This window comes from Aythya marila, assembly GCF_965140915.1.
Source record: "Aythya marila genome assembly, chromosome: 3".
NCBI classification, from domain to species: Eukaryota; Metazoa; Chordata; class Aves; order Anseriformes; family Anatidae; genus Aythya; species Aythya marila.
The window spans coordinates 8693833-8719147 of NC_139044.1; the positions used below are offsets into that span (position 1 = coordinate 8693833).

Consider the following 25315-nt stretch of genomic DNA (forward strand, 5'->3'; position numbering starts at 1 on the left):
TCACACAGCTGCTTCCATCGCCTGCGGGAAGCTGGGCTCCAACAAGGGCCAGGGCCGGATCCTGTGCCCTTTCCAGGTGGTCCCCTGGCCTCATGCTGCCATGCCAGCCCCTGAAAGCAGCACACCACTTTTGGGCTTATTTCTGTAGTGCTTCCTCCTATCTAACCCACCGTAACTCCGTTTTTTGCAGACCCTCATTTTCAGCGAGACGAGTCCTGCCCAGGTAGAAGGAAGGCACTTTATAAACACCATTTGAAACGTTTGGTTCAAAGGACAGGTAATCAGTAATGGCATCTTGTGCTACAGAAATCATTATCTCACCCGTACGTTATTTAGGAGGCAAGTTTCTCTTACTTACTTTTCCCCTACCCTTTTTTCTGGGATCATTATGAAGTGTTGCATTGATACAAGTAAGTGGAGAAGTTCCGTAATTTAATCTCTGTCATTAAAATTTCAGACTGAACAGGAAAAGTAGCTGTGCCAGTTCGTCAAGTCTGGTGAAGCCCAAGCGGCTGCACTTCATGTTTCAGTGCAGGCAGCAGAAAGCAGCACAGCTTGCTACCATCAGCCCCCTGACCTACTGCAGGCAGGGAACAGCAAACAGCTTATAGCGAACTGTGACCTACACGGTTTCGCCTGTTGGCAGTGCAGAAACGCCGCTGCCTCCTGCTCCTCCTGTTCCACTACAATCTGATGGCAAATGAGCCGCGTCATGGCTTTTCATTATTTTGACCACAGTTCTGTTCCATACCTGTTGTTGTATGTAAGGATAAGTCCCTGCTCTTTGACCATCAGAATGTGATTTGTGTGATCCTTCTGACATGAAATTTAAAAAAATATGCATGCCCTTGAGATTGTGGTTTGCAGGCCCATAGTTCATCTTTAGTCCTCAGTGCTTTTATCCGTTAAAATCAAAGCCCCTGGTGAGCATAGGTTATCTGGGGTTTGTAAGACTAGCCACCAGCCATGCTCAGCAGATCGTGTCCATTTGGCAGAGGCCATATCTGTCCAGGCAGAGCACGCTTCCCCTGCCCTACCACCTTCCTGCTCCCAGGCCAGCTGGCACTGCACATTCCTGAGCCCTGTTCAAGGCGAAACAAGCCATTTTCTGCCTTCCCCACCCACAGGAGCATCTGAATGCCAACAGCGGAAGGGCATCCTGAGGGAGGCAGCTCCCTGGGAAATCCGGAGCCCTTGGGCGGGAGCCTGGGTAAGCTGAAAGCTAGTGTTAGAGCCCTGGGATCAGATGTACCGGGATCCTGGAAGCCACACTGCCACCTCCACCCACAGCACCAGACAGAAAGGGGGCCAGGGCTGCACAGCTCACGGTACACACAGCCCTGATGTTACTTTCCAGGTCTTGTTTTTGCTACAACCTTCCATAGGGATATAACTCATTGCAGCCAACATGCATGTTACCTGCATGTGCACGCAGCTAAAAAGATTTGAGGAGCTAAACAAGAGAGATTTACCTCAGTGAGTGGTGAACCCATTCCCACCGCCTCTGTGCTTATGTCTGAAGTTCAGCTCACTAAGCACATCACATTGTGCTGTGACCATTTAAATGTAATTCTGTGGTAAGTGTTTACTGCTTTGCCTCTTTGTTTGCTTCCTTCCTTACATGACTACTTTATACAGATTTTACTTCAGATCCTGAAAGCTGAATGATCAAATCTTTTTTGGGAAATTAATCTACATTAAGCATCAGCTTCTGGAAATGCATCATTGGACTTTCTGGGAAATTACTGTTGTCTCATTGTTAGAAAACACAAGTCATAGGATTTCACAGTGGTTCCCCTACACAAGCTGAAATCATTGCTGCAAGTTTATTGTGATTTCTATTTCCCATTATGCTACATTGTCATAAACAAATCATTTGAGAAGTTGTATTTCATGATAGGTAAAAAGTCAGTTGCATATAAACTTGAGTTCCTAAAAGTATGTATTAATTTAGTTGTATTTGCTTACCTAAAACTCAGGAGAAATTGTTTAACATACTTTCATCTCCATGTTATACCGACTGCTTGTTCTTAATAAAAGACAAAGGAATTTTAGTTCATGAAGATTAGCCAACATGTGGCAATGCAATTACAAGCAGCAAAAACATTGCACTCATTATATTTTGAATGGGACATGACATGCGGAAGGAAATGTGAGTTAGACCATCCAAGGTTTATTATTCAGTTTTGTATTGTGATGACTTAGCAAATGCAAAGATGGATTACAAAATAAATGGGAAAAAAATCTTGTTAACTTCCAATTGTAAAACATGTTATTAGCTTGTATATTTCCAAATAATATTCACTCCAAAAACTAGGAGAAGAAACTTCTGAGGAGCAAAGCCTCTTATCACATGCCATATGGAAGTGTCTTAATTTCTGGAAGCTTTAAAGTTTTTTTCATGAGAATACAGTGAATAGTGTCAATGTTTGCCCCTGTACCAACCGGCTTATTTTTTTTATTTCAGAGGAACCCCTAGTGGTAGAGAGAACAGATCTGCCTCATTCAAACAATAAGCATGTTAACATTTTACCTGTAACAGAAGCCAGTTTGAATTTGGTGCACATGTATTGCACGGGGTTTTTCAACACTGCTGGACACCAAAAGGTGGACTCCAAACCTCCACTGGTTGCTGTCAGCTGGATATCTCAATGTCTCTAGTCACCAGAACCAGCCTCCAACCTCCAAATACAAATTTCATGCCCACACTGAATTTACCTCCTACACACAACATTAGAAGCACATTTTCATCTCTTCAGTTCACTGATGAACAAGGACTGGGTTCAAATAACATTAATTCTGTGATTAAAGCACGCAATTAAAAACAAAAACAAACAAAAAACCCCACTCTAATTATGCAAATGTTAAACTGTGCTGAATTACTGAGTTCTTCACATGACCACATTTTCCAGCTTCTAAGAGGGAGAGAAAGAGCGTTGTCCTGGAGCACTGCAATTCAAGTCATGAAATCTATATTCAGTGGAGCTTCTCAACAGAGGAATTCCTGGCAAACTTTAAATCAGCGAATGCATGAAGCTCTGCAGTTACGTGCTAGGCACCAAAATGCTTACTTAGTTATCACAAATGTTATAAGACATTAGAGCAGCCAAATAATCACAGTAGCTTTATCTCCAAAAGCATTTTTGTTTTGTTTTGTTTTGTTTTTTAACAAAGAGGGAAAAGACAAAAACATGGAAAGATCAGAAATTGCCAGAAAAGACAAACTGAAAGCTCTTGTTGTTATAAGTCAATTAAAGTAAAAAGGAAGAAATAAAAAAAAAAAAAGTGAGAAGGAAAAAAGAAAAAAAAGCAAGCCGATATTTTAGCTCTATGCTTCTTTAGCCAACTGCACGTATTGATTTGTGGCAGTGAAAAGGAAAAGCTGTAATAACCTCACTCAGTCTTCTCAGGAAGCTGCAGATACTCAACTTGCAACACATGACAAATAATTTTAGATTTTTTTTTGAGATTTACAACTTTTCTAGAATGAGACATTGTGTAACAAACCGTGTATGGGAAGAACATGCACCATGAATTACTGTAAACTTTAAGTTGGTTCCAAACAATATACTCCCAGACAATAACACATTCTCTTTTTCTGATGGCAAGATCATGCTTTTAAAGTGTGTGTGTGTGTGGGGGGGGGTTGTCACAAAAATGATTTTGCTTTGTTAAAAGTTTTGTTAGAAAAATGCCGAGCGCCAGCCAGCACCGTCCCTCTTCCCAATGCCCAAGGCAGTGAATTCTTCAAGAGGGCAGTCGGGCGAGTTTATTTTTTGCTAAACGTGGCAGGTAAGATTTCTGTGCCTTAGTCACAGCACTCTCTTAGGACGTGCCCCTTTCCTTGCATTTACTAAAGATGACTTTTCTACCCAGGCTTTTACTGAAGGACTCTGAGGGGTTTCGCCCGAGCCCCTCCGGGTCTGCTTCTGAGGAAAAACGAAGTTTTTGGCGCACAGCCGCGACGGGGGCGTAACCCAGGGGAGCAGCAGCGCCCCACCTCCGAACAGCGAACATGACGTCACGATGACGCCACGCTACGGCCCTCCCAGCGCCCGTCCTGCCCCGCGGAGCCATCCCGTGAGCGGAGGGCGGCGGCGGCGCTGTGCGGAGTCATCCCGTGCCGTGCCGAGCCGTGCGGCCCTCGCCGGCCTCCCGCGCGGCGCCCGCTTGCCCCCGGCTGCTGTCGGGGGTGGCGGTCCCGGCCCCCCGCCATGTTCTCCAGGAAGGGCCATGCCGACGCCAGGAAGTGCACGCAGAAGGCGCTGGACCCCAAGCGGGACGTGCTGACCCGCCTCAAGCACCTCCGGGCGCTGCTGGGTGAGAGCCGCGGCACCGCCCGGCACGGCACGGCACGGAGTTCGGGGTGGGGTGGGGTTTGTGGGGGGTGTGCGGGGGGTGCTGGTGCTTGCGGCAGCCCTTTTCCTTGGGAAGAGAAAAGGAAGAGAGGAAAAGGGAGCGCTCCCCAGCCCCACGCCGGCAGGACGCCTTGCAGGATGTCTCAGCAAATCCAGCAGTTGTGTTGTGCCAGCAAGTGGTTTCCTTTTTTACCCCTAGGTGTTACGTCTCGTCCTTTCTGAAAGGACGGAGAAGAGCTGCCCGCACGGCAGGGACTGAAGCCCTTTCTGAAGACATGCCGCTGTGCCGCAGCTCTCCTTCGAGCTCCCCTGTGGTTTCGGGGAGCTCTGCTGGCCACAGCTCCTGCAAGGCGGCAGTGCCTGTCCTCTCGGAGCTACAGGAGCCGTTAGGAGGTCAGCAGTGCCATTTACTGCCCATGGTTTTGCAAACTGGCTCCTGTCGCTCGGCGTGAAAATATTTGTAGTGCAGTGTTGTTTGGGCACACAATAGCAAACAGCCCCCCAGAGGTATTTTCAGAAGACCCATATGTACAAGCTGCTCCTTTTAGCAATGCTGCTTTGTCCTTTTATTCTAACCTTAAAGGCTTCGTGTCATTGTGTTTTGAGATACACTTCCACTGTCTGTGACAATGTTGAACCTCTTTCTCTAGTGTCCCTGTAGAGCCGAAATCTTAACCCTGGTCTTTTTATTCTGAGCATTTAAACTTCTCAGTGAATTTTAGCTATGTTCTATGGTTTGTGGGGTTTTGGGTGGCCTCGTGTTCTGCTAGTCAGCAAACTGCGACAGGAAGAGGCTCTTTTAAGAGTTCCTGGGCACTGTTCCGGTTCAGGAGAATCGGTAATAGTGTTAACACTTGTTATTTTGGATTATTTTTTAAAGAAATGAGGAAGAAAAAGTGATGCATGAGGCTTGTACTTCTTGTGTACTCTACTTATTTTGTTGGTGTGCTGGCCCATTTCAGTCAAGATTGACAGCTGTGTAAGAGTCTCATAGAGGTGCAATTTTCTGTGAGACATAAGGCACTGACTGAGGAGATAGAGGGCCCAAGGTTAGCAGCTCCTCAAGAAAGTAAGAGTTGGTCACCATGTTTTCCCTGGGGAAGCCTCTCTCCTTTTGGTCAGTATCTACCTCATTCTCAGCCCCTCCATGTGCTTGTTCCCAGTGCTCTGCAGGATGCGAGGACCAGCAGTAGGTCGAGGCTTTGCAGAATGGAGGTGCAGTGCTCCAGTGCTCCTCTGCCTGGTCCTGCGCCAGGCTGCATGGGAAAACCTGGCGGTGGTCCAGAGCATGGGACATCAGTGGTGTTGAGATTAAAAGCCTCTTCCTGTGGCGTTTCCCTGACAGGAGAGAATACATAAAGGGTGTTCTCAGTGTGATGCAGTGGAGTGAGGAGCTTTTGTGGTGAATGTGACCCCGGGTGAGAAGAGTAGCGACAAGCCTCCCTCAGGACTGTACCTTTGAGAAAGTCGTGCTCATGAGAGTGCAGATACAAAGGAGTAAAAAAGTCTTGATAGTTTAGCTGGTCACAGGCATTTAAGTGATTTTTACTGTTGTTGTTTCTCACAGGTTTAATCAAACTTCTCTCTGACTTAAACATTTCCCTGCGATCTACAGCCTTTAACTAGCTTGTCTGAAGAGGTTTTTCTGGGTAATTAATCAGTGGAGAAAGTACTGGACAAATCAGTAAGGGGTCTCATCAGGCTCTAAAAGTGGCCCTGTTTTGCAGGTCTTTTGAGCAACAAGGTGTTCAGGTTTGCAATGCCTGGTCCGTAGTTGTTCAAGCTCCATCATTTGGGCAGAGAAGTTCGGTTGCTGTGTGGGGCACTAGGAGACAGGTGACTGGTACTGCGGTCCCTCTGTGCTGGGGGCGGTCGTGCTTCTTGTGGGTGGTGCTCAGCCTTTGCTCTGGAGCTAGCCACAGGTGAAGAGGACGTGGCTGTTCCTGTTATGACTTCCTCCTGTTCCTTCAGTGCATGTAGAAAATCTTCACAGTAAGAGGTCTGGTGGTCATTTTTCTGTTTATCCCTACTGGGAACCAAGCTTGTACCTTTCTTTTATTGGAGGTGTATAAAATGTTCTGCTTGCTTGTGTTTTTTAATCATAGTATATATTTACCTGCCTAAGGAGAGGAGGTTGAAAGGACAGAAGAAGATTGCACCTGCGTTACCCCCATGTGTTTCAACTATATATTTACCTTATTGATCGTGTGCTTTACAAACAATATTAAAATTTCAAGCTTCATTTTAAATAATCTGGGGATTTTTTGTTTCCAAGATGAGGTTTTAGAACACTTTGTGAAGACATCCTGCAGAAAGATGTTCTAAAAGACTGTAGTCAGGGCTTGCAGGCCATACGCTTCTCCCTTCTCTTCCACACTCACTAAAATAAGCGGACCTAAAGAAATCAGAAATATGGCAACTTTATATTCATGTTCCCCTTTCAGCCCTGTGGAAGGACATGACCAGAACCAGGACACAATTATTAGAGAGGAGTGCTTTAAGGTGCAGTGCTGGCATTGCTGTGGCTCCTGGGTACGCCCATATACCAGGGTGCTCATTTTTGTGAGCCAGGGAGGTGCAGAGGAGGTTGCCAGGCTCCTGTGATGGATCTGAGGAGTGGAACAAATAGGGAAATGTGCCTATTAGCATGACAAAATTAATTTGTGTCCCAAAGCAGGTGGTGTATGAGGTAGTGTTGTCTGGCAGTTTTCAGTAATGATACTGATTACCCGGTTGGCTAGAGAAAGAAAGTGTCACTTCTGAATAAACATCTTTTCTCCAAGTGTCTGTTACATTTGGATACAGCAACCCAGTTTGTTGATGGAACTTATTAAATGTTGGTTTTGAGTGATAATGGCTATCGGTGCTGGAGGGCTGGGTGGCATGCTGGTGGTGTGTTTGCTGAAGGGCCATGGTGTGACTGCTGGCTGTCTTCTAGCAGGTGTGTTTTATTGCAGGGATGGTGTCAAAGCAGTCTCCGGTTACGTTACCGAGACGTCTTTTGAAAACTTCAGTAAACACACTGGATAGTATGGGGGTGCCTTTTTAAATATAATTTCTTCATAGGAATGATTGCAAGTATGGCTTTTATGGTATTATTCAAACACAGAAAACGAAGCAGAGCATGGTAAGAACCTCTCCTAAGGATTTAGGAATTAAGGAAACAAAGCTTTTGATATAAAGACTCAAAAATAGTTGGATACTTCCCTACCTGGTTGCTTCAGGTCTCTTAGCTGTCATCTGTGTAAGTCTGTCTAATGCCCAAAAACTGGAAAAAGATTCACTTTAAGTCTTCATTGCTTATAACATCTCTCGAGCCTCTGGAGCTCTTCAGGAGGCTTCATCTTTGAGGTGTTTTCCTCTGTTTGATGGGTTGTTACTCACTGGGACAGTTGTCTACCTACATGATGATACAGAATACTGACCAGAATTATGACATTACTATTTTAAAGTGGATGTTCACTTCTGTAAGGACCAAAATTTCCTCCATTTTTTTTAAATTTCTATAAAGATGTTCTAACTTTCAGAACTTATGTGATGTCAGCAGTAACTTCTTTTCCAAACCCAGTGTGTGGAAGCATTGATAGCATGGCCTTTTCTAAGGATAGGATTGAAAAATCGTTTTTTTATAACTGGTAGTAGTGATGTGTAGGCTTGATACTTTCCACATGTAAATTAAGCCCACTGTACTATTTACTGGAGCATTTTGCGTGGGGCTTTTTAAACATAAATGTATCCTTGCTCTTCAAGGCTTTGTTTCCATGGCTGTTCTTGGGGAAAACTTTTTTTTTTTTTTTTTTAACTGAAATGCTGCTCTCCATGTTTTTGCCTTGGGTGGAATTGCACTGTTTAGTTTAACAGCTTTGTATGGTTTAGTGCCAGTCCCTTGAATTTTTCTTGTGCTTTCAAGAATGGATCTGCCATGACACAACACCTCTTGTGAATAATGGTGCTGTGAAGAAACAACTGCTGTTTGCTGTGGTGCTCCCCATTAATCTAGACAATGTCATTATTTGCTTATGCATAACAATGGGTGAGGTACCACACAATGCTATATGATTTTATTTCAGGTGATGTTCCTTTCCTTGGTGGTGGTGGTGGTGTTCTTATTCATTTCAGAGTGTGATTTGCCTAGGACTTCAGTGCATGCTTGGGTCTTAAAACTTCTTGATTGCTTAAGGCTGGAAATTATAAAGTCAGTCTGTGGGTAGGCTTCACGAATGATCTGTGGTGATTTCGGTTGGCTGTCACCTTCACGTTACGCTTAGAAATAGGTGAAAATGGAAACTTATCATTGCTGCTATTGGATGTGCTGCAAGCTGCTGGAAAGATGGTGACAATATGACTGAATTAGGTGGCTGGACTTTTATTTTCTTGTTCTGAGTGGTGCTAAGGATGACAACCTTGTGCTGGAAGGTGTGGTGGAGGCAAACCGTGAGTGAGCCTCGGGTAACCGAGCCTGGCTCCTGCATGGAGCACTGGCTGCCTGCTGCGCTTCCTTCCCATGCTGCTGCATCTGGCCTCCCGTGTCAGGTCTGGTGTGGGCTCCCTCATTTCACCTCAGCTCATCCCAGTGGTGGTGGGACTGCTTGAAGCAATTGTGATCACGGTTGCCTGGGAGATTATTTGGCTTTTTTTCAAACAGCTTTGCAGATCCATGAATCCAAAACTTGGACATTTGCTGGGGTGGATTGTTAGACTGTACACTTATTCCTGTTTGGTTTTGAGTATGCTGCCTGAGTGAATTGTGTGCCAGAGAGCGGAATGCAGGCTGGTGGCTGAACTAACAGCGTGTGCCTTGGGGCCTGTGCTGCAGCACCTGGCTCCTGGGTGCGCATGGACCAGCTGGCTGCACTCAGAGATATGGCTCTTGGCAGGCTCCTCAGCCAGCAGGGCCGCAACCACGTCCTGCGCTTGGTGCACCGGGTGCTGATTGTGCTGGGCTCGTCCTCCTTCCTTTGTCTACTGCTCCCTGTGGAGCAGTAGACAAATGCATGGTGCTTCCTGCTGGAAGTTCCTGGAGTAGAGTAATACGGAACTTGCTAGGTTGCCAAGCACAGTCCTTAATATATTTTTGTCAAAAAAATGCAAATTGAGAAGAAATCATGTTTTTCGTTATATCTCTTCACCAAAAATGAGTCAATAAGGAATGGATTTTTTTTTTTCGTTCTCAGATTTTGTTCTACACAGTTCTGTACAGCTCAAATTATGTACACTTGCTAGAGATGTTATTTTAGGCACATTCAAAAGTGAATGGTTGTAAACTTCCTGTGTTTAGAAAAGCCATTGTTCTTTGGATTGCCTGTGAAATTTGAGGTGTTAATTCAAATTAGAAGATTTCTAAAATAATTTAATTCATTTTTAGTAATTTTAAGTTTCCCTGCCAAAGGTATATTTCTTTGGGGGGGTTGGTGGGAGGGGGGAGGAAAATTATCTTCTGGGCTTCTACTTAGCATTTAAAGTTCTAAGTTGAAAGAACTGTGCGATTTTTGAGATGGTAAGTAAAAAATGTATGTAGTTTCAGGGGTGGGGCTAGTCATAAAAGTTTATCATTAACCAGAGCATGACTGCAAATTCATCTTTTCATCTGCTTTACTTTTTTAAGTACGTAAGACAAAGGAAATCCCTCAAGTTTGTGTGAACTATGTATAAATAACATGAAACCAGCTGACTCTGGATGTTTATGGAATTAAGGGAGGATTTCAGCTGCTTAAATGAATACAATAACATTTTGTTGTTAATAGATAAAAGGAAAACTGATGCGCTAATGACATGATTATTGTCCCCTCTTATTTTTTTATACCACAAAGAGTAATAAGAACTTGTAATAAACACAAATTCTTATTAAATGGCACTAGAGTAATTTGAGTCCCTAAATTTTAAGCTTAAGTAGTAAGGCAAGTAAGGGTCACTTGCCATCACCCCGAGAGCCAACTTGGTCATATTCTATATAGAAGTTTCATGTGTGCCCTCACGAATATCTTGTTGTTCCCTCTGCATTGCTGCAAGAGCTGTGATGTGTTGAAGTACTGGCTAATGACAACTGCCCTTGTTTGGGGAATGGAGGTAGGTGATATGTGCTTTTGGAAAGGCACCAGCGCTCTGATGGCTGATGTTTGTCAGCTTGGCTTAGATTTTAGTGCTCAGAGTTCTGAATTCACAAGGTGGTTGCTTTTCAGCAGAAGTTACGTGAGAGTTACTTATCAGTCCACATAAATAGAAAAATATAAATAGAAAAATAGAACCTAACACCTTCAATTCAATTTAATTCAGTTTAATTTTCCTCGAATGTTTACAAGTACTTCTTCAGTCAATTTGATTTGCCAAAAGTTGGTATTTTACCTTAGTATCTTTAGTGATAAATAAGGAAACTTTCTCTAATTTTTTTTTTTTTGAAAATCTGAACAATGAGCCTTATCTGCTACAAATCAAACAGATCTGTAGTAGTGATCCAAGTTACTGTCTTAGGCTTTCTGACGACTTGTGTTAAACTCCATCTTGAGAAGGAGTCTTTCTCGACATATTTTCTGTTCGTCTGTGACGATCATTTTTGGTGAAATTAGCAGAAGTGGCTGGTTTGCGTGCAGAGCCAAAGCAGGAGAGTAAAGGAGCATGTGAGTCCCAGGTACACTGTGCATGGTGCTGCCTGTACAGAGATGCTTTCCTTCTACCCTGGAGAGACCTGGGGAGGGGAGGCATTGATTTTTTTTTTTTCTTTTAGAGTTAGGTTGGCAGTGGTATTGGAATGTCAACTTACGTGTAGGATTGCAAGGAGGTGTTGCTTTTGGAGTGAGTATCTTGTTCTAGAGTAGTAAGTGGGGGTATTATTGGCCTTTTGACATTTATGGTTCAAACTTCATAACCTTAAGTTTTGGAATTTAAGGTTATAGTTCTATATCCCTTTATGAGATGAGATAGTTCAGTAGGAAAAGGATGCAGATATAAGAATGCATGCTTATGTCAGAATAGCAGATGAGTCATCTCCAAAATGCCATATTTATAGAATAGAGGAATTCACGTTGTTTTGTTCAGGCAGTTCCTTTCTCCTCCTTTCATAATTTCAAGGAAAAGTTTCCTTTTTGTTTACATTTTAATGACCTCATACTTTCATATGAAATCCTTGTAAATGAATGCCTTGTTTTCTCCTAGAGTCTTATTTAACAGAACACATTCATAGAGGGGAATAATTGTACTTAGTTTGTGAATTCAAGGCCAGCAGCTTGTAGGAAAAAGATATCATGGAAAAGAGATTCCATGTGCTAATTGTTTCCATAGTGCAAGCACCAAACAAAGCCTTACTACTGAAAAGGTATTACTTAATTCTTCTTTTTTTTTTTTTTTTTTGGGGGGAACACAAAACCCTAACATTAGCTGTCCAAGGCTAATATCATTCTGTTGTTGATATGTGATATTATTGGTGGCTCTTGCTGTAGTCAGCTTTGTTGTCTTGGTTAATGAATGGCTTTCTTGAGAGGTGAAACTTAAGTAAGAAAAAATGTTGTTAATGATTCTTGCCCTTTATCCTCTTATTTCTGTGTGGAATCATCATCTTTCCTTGACCAAATCAATTACAATAAAGTGGAAACAGACAAAATCAAAATATGTTTAGCAAATACCAAGTTTAGGAAACGTTAGATCACTTTTTTATTTCTTAAAAATAAGTTTATTTGAAATTTCAGCCCTAGGTTAAGGCCTGAAGAAGTGTTGCATGTGTGGGTTTTCAATTTGTTTGAAAAAATAATGAAAGTATGCTATTTTTTTCATTTGATTCACTTGCCAGATAAATTTAATAACTGCATTTCAATTTTGCATATGGAAATAATTTTTGGCATTTATGTTTTTTCCAAAAGTACCTGCTTGATGATGCAGAAACTATTTGGTCAAATACCTCTGCTGACATCAAAAGGTACTTTGTAGAATACTTTCCTGGAAGTGGTTTGGAAATAGAAGAATGAAAAAAATTGAGGAGTATTCTGGTCTGAGGTTTTAAAGATGGAGAGGTAATGAAAAGCTGTTAACTGTGACAATCTAAAAGATGCAGATCAGGTTTTCAGAAGTATTTATTGGCTGGTGGGATTTCCAGAAGAAGTGAAGGAATGCAATAGGAACAGTTAGTCCTTTAGCCCAGTGATCTGTGACCTTTGCTTCAAACATTAACTGTACATTCAAAATACTTTCCTACACTAATTTTCTTGTCTGATTTGGTTTGTCTAACGTAGGTTTATGTATTTAATAAATAATGATCTGCTTTTTAATTAGAAGTCCAGATTTTATGCCATTTTACATACTGCCTGGGTAGAACTGTGCGGTGGCTGGCTGTACCACCACCTCTCCATGGCTCTGGACCTTGGTCCCTGGGTGCTAGCAGAGAGCAGTTCTGAGCAAGCAGAGGAGCGGCAAAAGTCCAGGGTGTGTGCTCAGGGTGCTGCCACTACTCATTGATGTCTTATCTGAGCTACGAGTCGCGCACGGTACCCTTCTTCTGTTTGCTGTGTCGCTTGGGGGTACGGAACATGGCGGGACAGGATTAGTTCAGATATGCCCTGCCTGAGTGGTTTGTTAGTTTGAGATCTCCTTCAGTCTCATGCTGAATTGCAAAGAGATCTTCTCCCATGGTATCTTTTTAATTCTCAAAATCTTAAAGAATCATTTTAATTTTGATTTAATTTAGGAAATTATCTCAATTTATTTCTGGAGGTTTCTGGAGTTGTGTGCTCTTCTAGTAGAATTACGTCCAAATGAATATTAAAATGCATGTTAAATCTGATTTCAGATATTGCAGTGGTGACGAAGGTCTTCAGATATTGACATTCACTGATGCCACAGTAGTGCTTCTCTGTATCAGTTTCAGTTTGTGTATCTGTGACTGCATAGTTTCTGTATCTTGAAAAATGAGACAAGATATTGTTCTGGCCTTTAAATACTGCATCTTTTTTCAAATTAATAGCATATTTTTTTCCTCTAATGAACTTCCATTTGATCTTACTGGCAACATTAATTTAAATCTATTCGTTTGGACTTACTGGCACTCAGATTTTTAGTTTACTGAAACAATTTGCTCTCTGACGCAAGTTTAACTCTGCAGAGAATCAGGTTACTGAATTAAATTTGTTAATGAAGGTAAAAGGCTCTCTTTCGTTGGGTGGTACCCTTGGATAAACTTTTACAAACAACCTTAACTCAGTTTTCTGTAATTAAACTTAAAAATTATGCATTTGACTAATTGAAAAATCTGCAATTTTAAGTTTTGTTACTAATGAAATGTGTGAATTTTACCTTTGTTTTTAGTGTAATGTTATTGGCTGATACAGATCATGGTGTTCAGGCAATCACTGTGAATACTTCTTTGGTCTTTTTGGACTGTGTTTTACCCTTCACTTGTTCTCACCCCTTTGCTCTCAACTTCCTTTGCAGAGCTGTCTTGCAAGCTTCCTCTACTCAATGTACGAGGTTGATTTTACCCTTGAGTGAAGAATTTATATATTTATTCTAAATGAGATCTTTTGAATTTGCTATGGAGTCTTAGATCTTTCTAGGGCAGCTACCGAGTAGTGCAATTTGCAAAGTAATTTAAAACTTGTTCATAAATGAGTTACTAGTGTCATCGGCTGACAAATGGGCTAAAAAGTAGTCCTAGGTGATGGTGGCTAAACCACATAGTTCCTTTTTATTTGGGCTCAGCCCTTCTACTCTGTACTTGTATCACAGAGAAGAATTCTCAGTAATGTATACTTCTGATTATTAAGAAGTGTTGAATTCAGTATAATATTTCATGTAATCCCCTGTTTGGAGAAATGGTGAATCCTTTTGATATCAGGTAGCTTTAATATTTGATAGCAAAAAATGTGTCTCATGGATTAAGAATTTGTATGGAAGTGGTATATTGACACATCCCCTTTTTATTTTGTTAACAGAAAACAAATGAACCTAAACCACACTGTAGACTTTAAAAAAAAAAAAAAAAAAGTAAAAATGTAAACTTCCATATTTTACTTCTAACACTGGAATCACAATTTTGGGAATATCATTATAGATTCTATACTAAAATTGTTTTGTATTGTATTTATCTCATCTTCCAATTTGCATGAAGAAAACAGTTTTAAGGTTTCTGATGTTGTGTTAAAACTCCATTTGTTCTCCTCTGCAGATATTGTGGATGGAAGTGATCTGAAGCAGTTATTTGAGAACAATTATTCGCAATTCTTTTTTATCTTCTATGAAAACTTCATAACACTGGAAAATAGCTTGAAACAAAAAGGTAAGTTTTTGAGTTTTGTTGGCACCTTAATTTTCGTGTCAGTAAAGATGAGCATGGAAAAGTGCTGCCTGAAATGTTGTAGGTAATTGAAAAGAGTTCTAAATACGCTTATTCCTTTAAGTGTAATTTCAGCACAAAAATCAGGTACTATGCACTTACATACGTATCTTCTCATCTTGTTTTGAAATACTGAAGGCCCTTACCCTGTAATTAATCATAGAATCGTAGAATATCCTGAGTTGGAAGGGACCCAGAAGGACCATCAAATCCAACTCCTGGTACCGCACAGGTCTACCCCAAATTTTAGACCATGTGACTAAGTGCACAGTCCAATCGCTTCTTAAATTCAGACAGGCTTGGTCCAGTGACTACTTCCCTGGGGAGCCTGTTCCAGTGTGCAACCACCCTCTCGGTGAAGAACCTCTTCCTGATGTCTAGCCTAAACCTCCACTGCCTCAGCTTGATGCCATACCCTTGGGTCCTATCACTGGTGGCTAAGGAGAATAGATCTGTGCCTGCCCCTCCACTCCCTCTGGTGAGGAAGCTGTAGACCACAATGAGGTCCCCCCTCAGCCTCCTCTTTTCCAGGCTGAACAGACCAAGTGACCTCAGCTGCTCCTCATGCATCTTCCCCTCTAGTCCCTTCACTATCTTTGTTGCCCTCCTCTAGACACTCTCCAATAGTTTTACATCCTTTTTGTACTGTGGTGCCCAGAAGTGCACACAGTACTTGAGGTGAGGCCATGCCAGTGCAGAGTAGAGCAGGACAACCCCTTCTCTTGACCGACTAGCAATGCCGTGCTTGATGCACCCCAGGATACAGTTGGCCCTCCTGGCTGCCAGGGCACACTGCTGGCTCATATTCAGCTTGCTGTCAACCACAACCCCCAGATCGCTCTCTTCAGGGCTGCTCTCCAGCATCTTGTCGCCCAGTCTGTATGTATAGCCAGGGTTGCCCCGTCCCAGGTGCAGGACCTGGAACTTGCTTTTGTTAAACTTCATGTGGTTGGTGATCACCCAGCTCTCCGATCTGTCCAGGTCTCTCTGCAAGGCCTTTCCACCCTCAGCAGAGTCCGCAACTCCTCCAAGTTTGGTGTCGTCAGCAAATTTGCTCAAAACACCTTCTAGTCCTACATCCAAGTCGTTTATAAAAACATTGAAGAGTACTGGCCCTAAAATGGAGCCTTGAGGGACCCCACTAGTGACCATTCGCCAGCCTGATGTGGTCCCTTTTACCACAACCCTTTGAGCCCTGCCCATCAGCCAATTGCTCACCCATCGTATGATGTTTTTGTTTAGCTGTATGGTGGACATTTTGTCCAGTAGGATCCTATGGGAAACCGTGTCAAAAGTTTTGCTGAAGTCCAAAAAGATCACGTCAGCTGGTTTCCCTTGATCGACTAGACAGGTGATCTTATCATAAAAATGAAATCAAATTTGTTAGACAGGACCTACCCCTTGTGAACTCACGTTGGCTTCAATAGCTTCAAGGATCTTCTCCATAATTTTACCAGGCACTGATGTGAGACTAACAGGCCTGTAATTGCTAGGGTCTTCTTTCTTGCCCTTCTTGAAAATTGGTACAATATTTGTCAGCTTTCAGTCTACTGGAACCCCTCCAGATTCCCAAGATCATTGAAAAATAATTGAGAGAAGTCCTGCGATGACATCAGCCAGCTTTTTAAGCACCCTGAGATGACTCCCATCTGGACCCATGGACTTGTATGGATCCAGGTAGAGCAGCAACTCCTGCACACGTTCAGGATCGGTTGGGTGTTTATCATTCCCACTGTCATGGTCCTCCAGCTCAGGGCACCCAGGGTCCTGAAGCCCATCATTAGTGTTGAAGATGAAGGCAGAGACGGTTAATGCCTTCTTTAGGCATTAACCATCTCTGCTTCGCTTATGTCCTTGTCTGTGAGGTGACCTTCCCCATCAAGTAGCAGACCTATGTTTTCTTTCGTCCTTCTTTTTGTGTTCACATATGTAAAAAAAAAAAACAAAAAAAAACAAAAAAAAATAAAAAAAAAAACTTCTTATTGTCTCCCACACTCCCGTATTAAGTATATGTCTGTCCACCTGAAAACATCAGAAATTTTCAGAACAAATCTGAATGTTGAGGATAGATAGGGTACCTTGTTAAGAATAGCTGATTGCCTCAAGATGAGTCCAATCACGTTGCTTTGCAGATTTGGGATTCTTGACTATGACTGAGGGATGTCAGGAGAGAGAGAGAGACTGAAATTTAGAAAAATCTTGCTCTTTTTAGATGAAGAAAAATAAACCAAATACAGCATTTTTGACCTCAGTTGAATAACAGCACTGTAGTTTCTACATCTGTCTCACCAGACCATTTACTTACAGCAAACATTATTGTTTTCTCTCTGGCAGGGAATAAATCACAAAGGGAGGAACTGGACTCCATTCTTTTTCTTTTTGAAGTAAGTTTTCCATACCATGGAAGTAACTTATTTGAAATCTTGTCATGTGCTTGCTTATACATTTACACGGAGGGTTAAAACCAGGTATCAGTCAAAATGACAATAGGCGTCCATGATTATATGAGGTGAAAGGCAGAAAAGAACTGGGGCGTGCATTAAGTTTTCAGGTACAATAATTAAAAAAAAAAAAAAATCTTATGTAATGGAAATGTGTGGCTTGAAGGAATATCCAGAGGTAAGAGATTTTATTAAAGACAAGCCAACTAATTTAGCTTCAAAAATAGTCTGAAATCTGCCTCTGACTAGTGTCATATGCAGTTAATTACAGCTATTTTATTAATTGGTTCTCAGGTGGAAGACAGGTTGTTTGAACCAAAAGGGGGGAGGGAGGGGCTAGGGGAAGCTTCTTCAAATTTTGAGGTTTTCCACTAAATTTTAATGGAAAAAAAAAATTTAAAGATTAACTAAAATCTTATTTTGTATCTGTAAAGCATTTATGTTATAAAAATGTAGGTTCTTAGTCCTGAGAAATCTCATGTGGTGAATTTGTTCTGCACCAGCAGTATGCCTTATTGTAGTTCCCCTTGAAGTGCTTGAATGAGAATACATTCAGGATATGAGCAATACATCAGTTCTAAGTAAATTGTAGGTCATTCAGTTTTGCTCTTCTTTAATTTTTTCAAATTACTGAACACACTTGATATTATGGTAATTCATGATGTATGAAGGAGAGTTTTAATTAACACAGCCAGTCAAAATTTCACAATTTGAAGAGTGAATAAGAATACCTCAGAAGTCAAAAGAAAGTGGGATGCTTGTTGATAAGAAGGTATGGCTGTTAGTTTGAGCAGAATAACAGTTAATGAAATCCTTATACTTCAGGAAAAAATTGAGTTATAGGAGGTGGCATATTTCTCTGTGTAGTTGCCAAGTCTGAAAATAATGTCTGCGATGATGAAATGCAAGTTGCAAATAAAAGTTGCTAGTTGCTAAAATGTAAACCCTATTTTGAAATATGTTAGAAGGAAGTGTTTAATACCTTGTTTTGTGCTTTAGCATTTTTCTTTATTACCGTTGCAACTTGTGTTTCACTGACACTTCTTAGAGTACACTACTTCTGACTTCAGTTCTTAAAGCTGGGTTACTTTTGCAAGTTGTTATTGTCCATTATTGAACAATAAATTCTAGCATCAGTGGGGTTTGATCCAAATTCAGGATTTCCAAGATGGTAAACAGAAAATGTTTGAAGAGTAGTTGTCTCATTACAGGGCTTTCCATGTGAATTTAGTAACCATGTATGTCAATAGCTTGTTTCCAAGAATATAAAAATGTGTGCTTCTGAATGCCATAGGATATATGAAATTGCTTTGTCTGCACAAGGCAGTCTTACCAGACTGGAGCATGCTTTCTCACTGTTGAAAAGTTCATTGATACAGTTTCATGAAGTCATGATTCTTCCATAAAAAAAGATGACACATCAACTGGCTAGACTGAATGCAGGAGTAAGTGAGCAGGAAGATATCAGAAAAAAATAATAAAATAATAATAATAAAAAAATAAAATGGAAGTCTCTTTCAGAAAATGTATTTGATTATACTCAATTCGCAGAAAAAAATCCTTCAAATGACAAGATCTCTGTCATCAGTTTCCTTTCCTTTTGAAGAATGAAGATTTAATGCTAACAAATGTAAACAATTAGGTAAAGGAATCTTGTCATTCATATAACAAAGAAAAATGGGATTTTCATTTGGGGAATAAAATCAGTTGTTGAAGCGAGGAAGTAATGATGTGAACGGAGTTTTTCTTTAAACCTCATGATACTTTTCGAAATAAGATTTTTTTCCTACATGATACTGTTCTTTAAGTACATCAAACCTGAAAGACATCATTCTTTGAGATTACGTCATGACAGTAGTGTCAAAATGTAAGAAAGTCTTGGAAGAGTCAAGAAAAGAAGAGCAGCAAAAATGGGAGAAGAAATTCAGAGCTCAAGGAGGAGGTGGAGAGGTTGAGGGCCATCAGGGAGTGTGAGCGGGAGATAGACTGGTGGAGCAACTCCCTGCAGAGCATGAAGGAGAGGTACCGGGGTGGGACACCCAAAATGGGGGTGGACCCCCTGCCCTGTCGCCGTCGGACAGAGGGAGGGGACCTGGGAGTTGAGGAGGAATGGAGACAGGTCCCTGCTCGACCTTGCAGACGATGCACCCCGCTGCTGGCCCCACCTTCCCAGCTGCCCTTACACAACAGGTTTGAGGCCCTGGAGCTTGAGAGACCGGTGGGTGAGGATGAGGTAGAAAGTGTACCCAGGAGGATGCCTAGGGCAAGGAAGTCAACTCCATGCCTCAAGACTTCCTCCACCAAGAAAGACAGAAGGGTAATCATTGTAGGCGACTCCCTTCCTAGGGGAACAGAGGGCCCTATTTGTCAGCCTGACCCTACCCGTAGGGAAGTCTGCTGCCTCCCTGGGGCCAGGGTCAGGGATGTTGCCAGAAAGCTTCCCAGCCTGGTTTGCCCCACTCATTACTGTCCTCTTTTGAGAGTCCAGGCTGGCAGTGATAATATTGAAGAGAGAAGCCTGAAGGCTATCAAATGGGACTTTAGGGGATTGGGATGGGGAGTGGATGGAGCAAGAGTGCAGGTGGTGTTTTCATCCATCCCTACAGTGGCAGGGAGGGGTACAGAGAGGACACGGAAAGCGCACCAGGCACATCTGTGTTGGCACCAGCCTCTAGCCACACTTTGGATTTTTTGACCATGGGGCGCTTTACTTGACACCCGGCCTGATGGCCGCAGACAGATCTCACCTATCTCTAAGGGGAAAACGGATCCTAGCCCAGGAGCAGGCAGGGCTCATTGAGAGGGCTTTAAACTAGGTAAGAAGGGGGAAGGGGCTGAAATAAGGCTTGTTGGAGGTGTGCCAGAGGGAACAATGGCAAGGCCAGGGGAGAAGGCAATGGCCCAACTGAAGTGCATCTACACTAACGCACGCAGCATGGGTAACAAACAGGAGGAGCTGGAAGCCGTCGTGCAGCAGGCAGGCTATGACTTGGTTGCCATCATGGAAGCGTGGTGGGACCACTCCCATGACTGGAGTGCTGCAATGTCTGGCTATAGGCTCTTCAGAAGGGACAGACAGCACAGAAAGGGTGGTGGTGTGGCTCTCTACATTATAGAGTGTTTTGATGCTGTAGAACTCGAGGCTGGGAATGCTAAGGTTGAGTCCCTGTGGGTTAGGATCAGTGGGAAGGCCAACAAGGCAAGCATCCTGGTGGGGGTCTGTTACAGACTGCTGAACCAGAATGAGGAGACGGATGAGGAGTTCTACAGGCAGCTGGCAGGAGTTGCAAAATCATCAGCGTTTGTTCTCGTGGGGGACTTCGACTTCCCAGACATATCCTGGAAGCACAACACAGCCCAGAGAAAGCAGTCTAGGAGGTTTCTGGAGAGCGTGGAAGATAGCTTCCTGACGCAGCTGCTTAGTGAGCCTACCAGGGGAGGTGCCCCGCTGGACCTTCTCTTCACAAACAGAGAAGGACTGGTGGGAGATGTGGTGGTTGGGAGCTGTCTTGGGCAGAGAGACCACGAAATGGTAGAGTTCTCTACTCTTGGCAAAGTCAGGAGGGGGATCAATAAAACTGCTGCCTTGGACTTTTGGAGGGCTGACTGAGCTGTTCAGGACACTGGTTGGCAGAGTCCGTTGGAAGGCAGTTCTGAAGGGCAGAGGAGTCCAGGAAGGCTGGGCACTCTTCAAGGAGGAAATCTTAACTGCTCAGGAGTGCTCTGTCTCCATGTGCCCAAAGACGAGCTGGCGCGGAAGAAAACCGGCCTGGCTGAACAGGGAGTTGTGGCTAGAGCTTAGAAGAAAAAAAAAGTGTTTATAATCTTTGGAAAAGAGGACGGGCCACTGAGGAGGACTGTAAGGATGTTGCGAGGCTGGGCAGGGATAAAATTAGAAAGGGTTCTTTACCGAAAGGGTTGTTAGGCATTGGAATGTGCTGCCCAGGGAAGTGGTTGAGTCACCATCCCTGGAGGTATTCAGAAGACGTTTAGATGTAGAGCTTAGTGATATGGTTTCGTGGAGGACTTGTTAGTGTTAGGTCAGAGGTTGGACTAGGTGATCTTGGAGGTCTCTTCCAACCCTAGATGATTCTGTGATGTATCTTCTCAAAATGAATTGAAGATTATACAGTAATATATATGTCTGAAGGAACTGAAGATCAACCCTCTGAAAGTGTCCATTTTTTTTTCCAGTAGAATTTGTGAGCAAGTGATCAATAACTGTATAGCCTCTGTTGGGCTAAAGCTGTTAAATAGTCTTTCTTTCTTTTTTTTTTTTTTTTTTTTTTTAAACTAAATATATTTCAGTTCCGTATCGCAAGGGTAGACTAGTTCAAGGCAATACTACTTATTTCTTACACTTTGTCAGTATGACAGTGTCAGTATGTCAGTGTAGTTACGTCTATTTTGAATGTGTAATATATTTGGATGTGAGCAAATTTCACTGGAGCAGAAGGAAGCCTGACATGTACAATTTTGTTCATAATGCACACCAGAAGTCTTAACATACGCTTTACTTGTCACTGAATTCAGAGAGCTGCAATCAATATCTAGTTAATTACTCTTGGATTTTTAGTTTTCACTTGAGTATTCAATGATAAAAATGTTAACTTTTTTATATTGTGGTTTATGTTTTTGGAAAAAAAAAATCAATTTTCAATGGCACCTAAGATTTGGAATTAATGAAAGGATTAATATTCTTAACTCCTCTCCCCTTCCTCTAAAACAAAGAAACTACCACCAAAAGTAGCCTCAAAGATGTGGCTTCATTTTTGTTGCATTATTGCGTAGTTTGTCAATATAAAAATTAGATTAACTAGACTAAGAGTGATGCTCTTCAGTCTAATGTGCCTGTAATATGAAAAATATCTCTGAAACTAATTACATGAAATCCTGGAATTTTGTGGTCTCATCTTCTGAATTTGAGGCCGAGGACTTCATTTCCCTTTTCCTGTTCTCCCTCTTCCTATTCTCCCTCCTCGAGCTACAAGAATGCATCTGAAAATGGGGTTGCGTTTTATGATAGTTAGAGAATCATAGGCTATCTGTAGGTGTAAGGGACCTACACTGATCATCCATTCTAACTCCTCACTCCACACAGAACCCCACACCCAACGACCAAACCCTATGTCCGAGACCATTGTCCAAACACTTCTTGAATTCTGGCAGGCTTGGAGCCCTTACCATTTCCCTAGGGAACCTGGCTCAGTGCTTGACCACCCTCTGGGTGCAGAACACCCAGCCTGACCCTCCCCTGTCCCAGCTCCATGCCGTTCCCTCTGGTCCTGTCGCTGTCCCCAGAGAGCAGAGCTCAGCACCTGCCCCTCCACTCCCCTCGTGAGGGAGCTGCAGGCTGCCATGAGGCCTCCCCTCAGCCTGCTCTGGGCTAAACAAACCCAGAGACCTCAGCTCCTCCTGGTATGTCTTGCCCTCTGGACCCTTGCCTATCCTTGTACCCCCTCCTTTGGGCACCCCCCTATTAGTCTGATATCCTTCTTAGATTGTGGTGCTCTGGACTTTACGCAGTGTTCGAGGTGAGGCCACACGAGCACGAAGGGGAGTGGGGCAATCCCTTCTCTTGGCTGTCCAGCAGTGCTGTGCTTGATGCCAGCTGGCCCTCTGGCCTGCCAGGGCACACTGCTGGCTCGTGACCAGCTTGCCATCACCCAGAACCCCCGGACCCCTTTCTGCAGGGCTGTTCTGTGGCCTCTCATCCCCCAGTCTGTACATACAGCAAGGGTTGCCCCTTCCCAGGTCCAGAATCCAGCACTTGCTCTTGTTAAACTTTGTATTGCTGGTGATTGCCCAGCCCTCTAATTGTCAACATTTCTCTGCAAGGCCTCTCCATCCTGAGGGGGTCAACAGCTCTTCCTAATTTAAGTATTGGCTGCAAACTTAGTATGCATTTGAGTCCTGTGTCCAGTTCATTTATAGAAATATTAAAGATCATTTATAAAAACATGAAAACATTTAAACATTAAACTGTCCTTAAAATGGAGCCCTGGGGAACGCCACTAGTGATTTTCTTCCAGCTTGATGTAACCTGATTTACCATAACCCTTTGAGCCTGGCCTGTCAACCAATTGTTCACCCATCACATTATGTACTTTTCTTAACTGTATGCTGGACATTTTGCCCAGAAGGGTACTGTGAGAAACAGCATTGAAAGCTTTTCTGAAATCCAATAAAATTACATTTTCTGGTGTCCTTTGGTCAACTAGGTGGATAACCTTGTCATAAAAAGAAATTAAATTTGTTGAATAGGACTTTCCCCTCATGAACCCATGTTGGCTGTGACTGACTGCATTATTCTTCAAGTGCTTTTCAGTAACTCCCCACAGTAAACTCTTACATAATTTTACCAGGCCCTGAAGTGAGACTGACAGGTCTGTAATTGCCAGGGTCTTCTTTCCTACACTTCTTGAAAACTGGGACAGCATTTGCCAGCTTCCAGTCACCTGGGACATTTCCTGATTCCCAAGAACGTAGAAAAAATAAGAAAAAAAAAAAAAGAGAGATCTTGTGATGACATCAGCTAGCATTTTGAGTACCCTGGAATGAATCCCATCAGGCCCCATAGACTTAAGTGCATCCAGCTGGAGCAGCAAATCCTGCAGAAGATTGGGGTTGGCGGGGAGTTTATTTTTACCACAGTCACAATCTTCCAATTCAGGGTTGTTGTTATTCATTAAATTTTATTTTTTATTTTTCAAATATCAGTAGAGGAGTCTGCTTTAGGATTTTGTGTAAGGCAACATCAAATTACATGAGGCCGTATATCTGCTAGGCCTGTTTGGGTGGTAGGAAAACTGCTTTTGCTTATCCCTTCCTGCCCCCAAGTGGAGTAGGTATCACCTCATTTACTGAGCAAGGCTGTGCATTTTAATTGCATCTCATTAATAAGCTTGCTCTGTGGTCTTGAATAAGTAATTAAATTTCTGCAACTATGTCATTGAATGGAAAATAGCTAATGCTTACTCACCCAGTTAAAGTGAATAAAGATGTATGCCTGTGTCTTGAAAACAAGTGTCTAATAACCATTTTGTATAGCTTTAAAAACATCAGGAAAAGGTACTACATGGAAAACATGAAGAAAGAAAGAAACATGTGGTTGTATATGAACAAAGTGCTGATTTGGTCCAGGGTGAGGAGACTTATATTACAGCCCAGTCATCAGTAGCTGAGAGGAAGGAGGAATAGTTCAAGATTTGTGTGAAATTTGGAGTGAACTGCTTCATGGTGTTTATCTACTAGAAGTAAGTTTGCAATCCATTTACATCTCTGACACTCGATAGCTTAATGCATTGTAGGAGAACAGCTTTTCACAGAACAGCTTTTAATGCACAGACCAATAATATGTCAATCAGAATACAGGACATGAAAAAAATATAAATGCCAGGTAATTAAACATTCATATTGTCAGCCATAGGAAATGAAACTAATTGATTGTTAAGCTTGCCATATTTAATCTGTTGTCAGCATGAGCTAGGGTTTTCTTCTAATTAGCTAACTAGGTAATTACTTAGGATTAACAAATCCTGAACCCAGGTGCTGAGGGTTAGCTGTCTGAAAATCAACACAAATATTTATGAAAGGAATTGACTTACGTCTTTTCTGGCATAGTTTGGTGGACATTTTGCTGCTGTTCTTGAGTGACACCTAGTGTATATATTAAGCAAAAGTAACGTTCTTCTCCATAAATGCTCAGAAAACTAAGTTTACTCAGTTGTAATTTGTTGAAATCTTAATTTTACACATCAGCTATGTAGTTTGGTCATTCAATGGAACATCAAACAACATATTAATCAAAGAGAAAATAAAAAAGGGCGTAATATGAAATTTTAATTGTGCATTTAAAAATGTTTTTACAATTTATATTACAGAATTCTTAGGTCTGATTTTATATTTTCTGAAGTGTTTTGACCTTGTCCCTTTCCAAACAGAAATACAAGAAATGATACAACATCTGTAATGACCTTTTTATTTTTTCCTTGTTTCCATTAAAAGACCAAAATGATGTGCAAAAGAAATTTGTTTTTCCTTTAGGAAAAACAGGTAGGGGATAGCCATCTGTAGAGTTACAGTGTGTTTTCAGAACATGTTCATACTGTTTCTTGTATTATTGTTTTCCGTGACTTGGAGGCATTGCTTGTTAGGGCTGTCAGTGGAGCACCATATATCACAGAACTCGTAAAAGGTGC

General features: G+C 42.2%; 1 protein-coding gene across 9 annotated transcripts in view; it reads left to right on the forward strand.

Annotated features, from left to right (window-relative positions):
* Nucleotides 1-4072: 4072 nt before the first annotated feature.
* Nucleotides 4073-25315, forward strand: part of RALGAPA2 (Ral GTPase activating protein catalytic subunit alpha 2) — a 143052-nt gene continuing 121809 nt past the window's right edge. For 5 of the 9 annotated variants that reach the window (XM_082757051.1, XM_082757052.1, XM_082757059.1 and 2 more), the window contains exons 1-3: nt 4073-4320; nt 14506-14616; nt 17008-17057. In XM_082757051.1, the coding sequence (XP_082613177.1) occupies nt 4215-4320; nt 14506-14616; nt 17008-17057 (267 nt within the window). In that variant the 5' untranslated portion in view covers nt 4073-4214. Of the gene's footprint in view, nt 4321-14505; nt 14617-17007; nt 17058-25315 lie in introns of those variants that run through there. The other 4 variants (XM_082757054.1, XM_082757057.1, XM_082757056.1 and 1 more) reach the window with 3 other exon arrangements.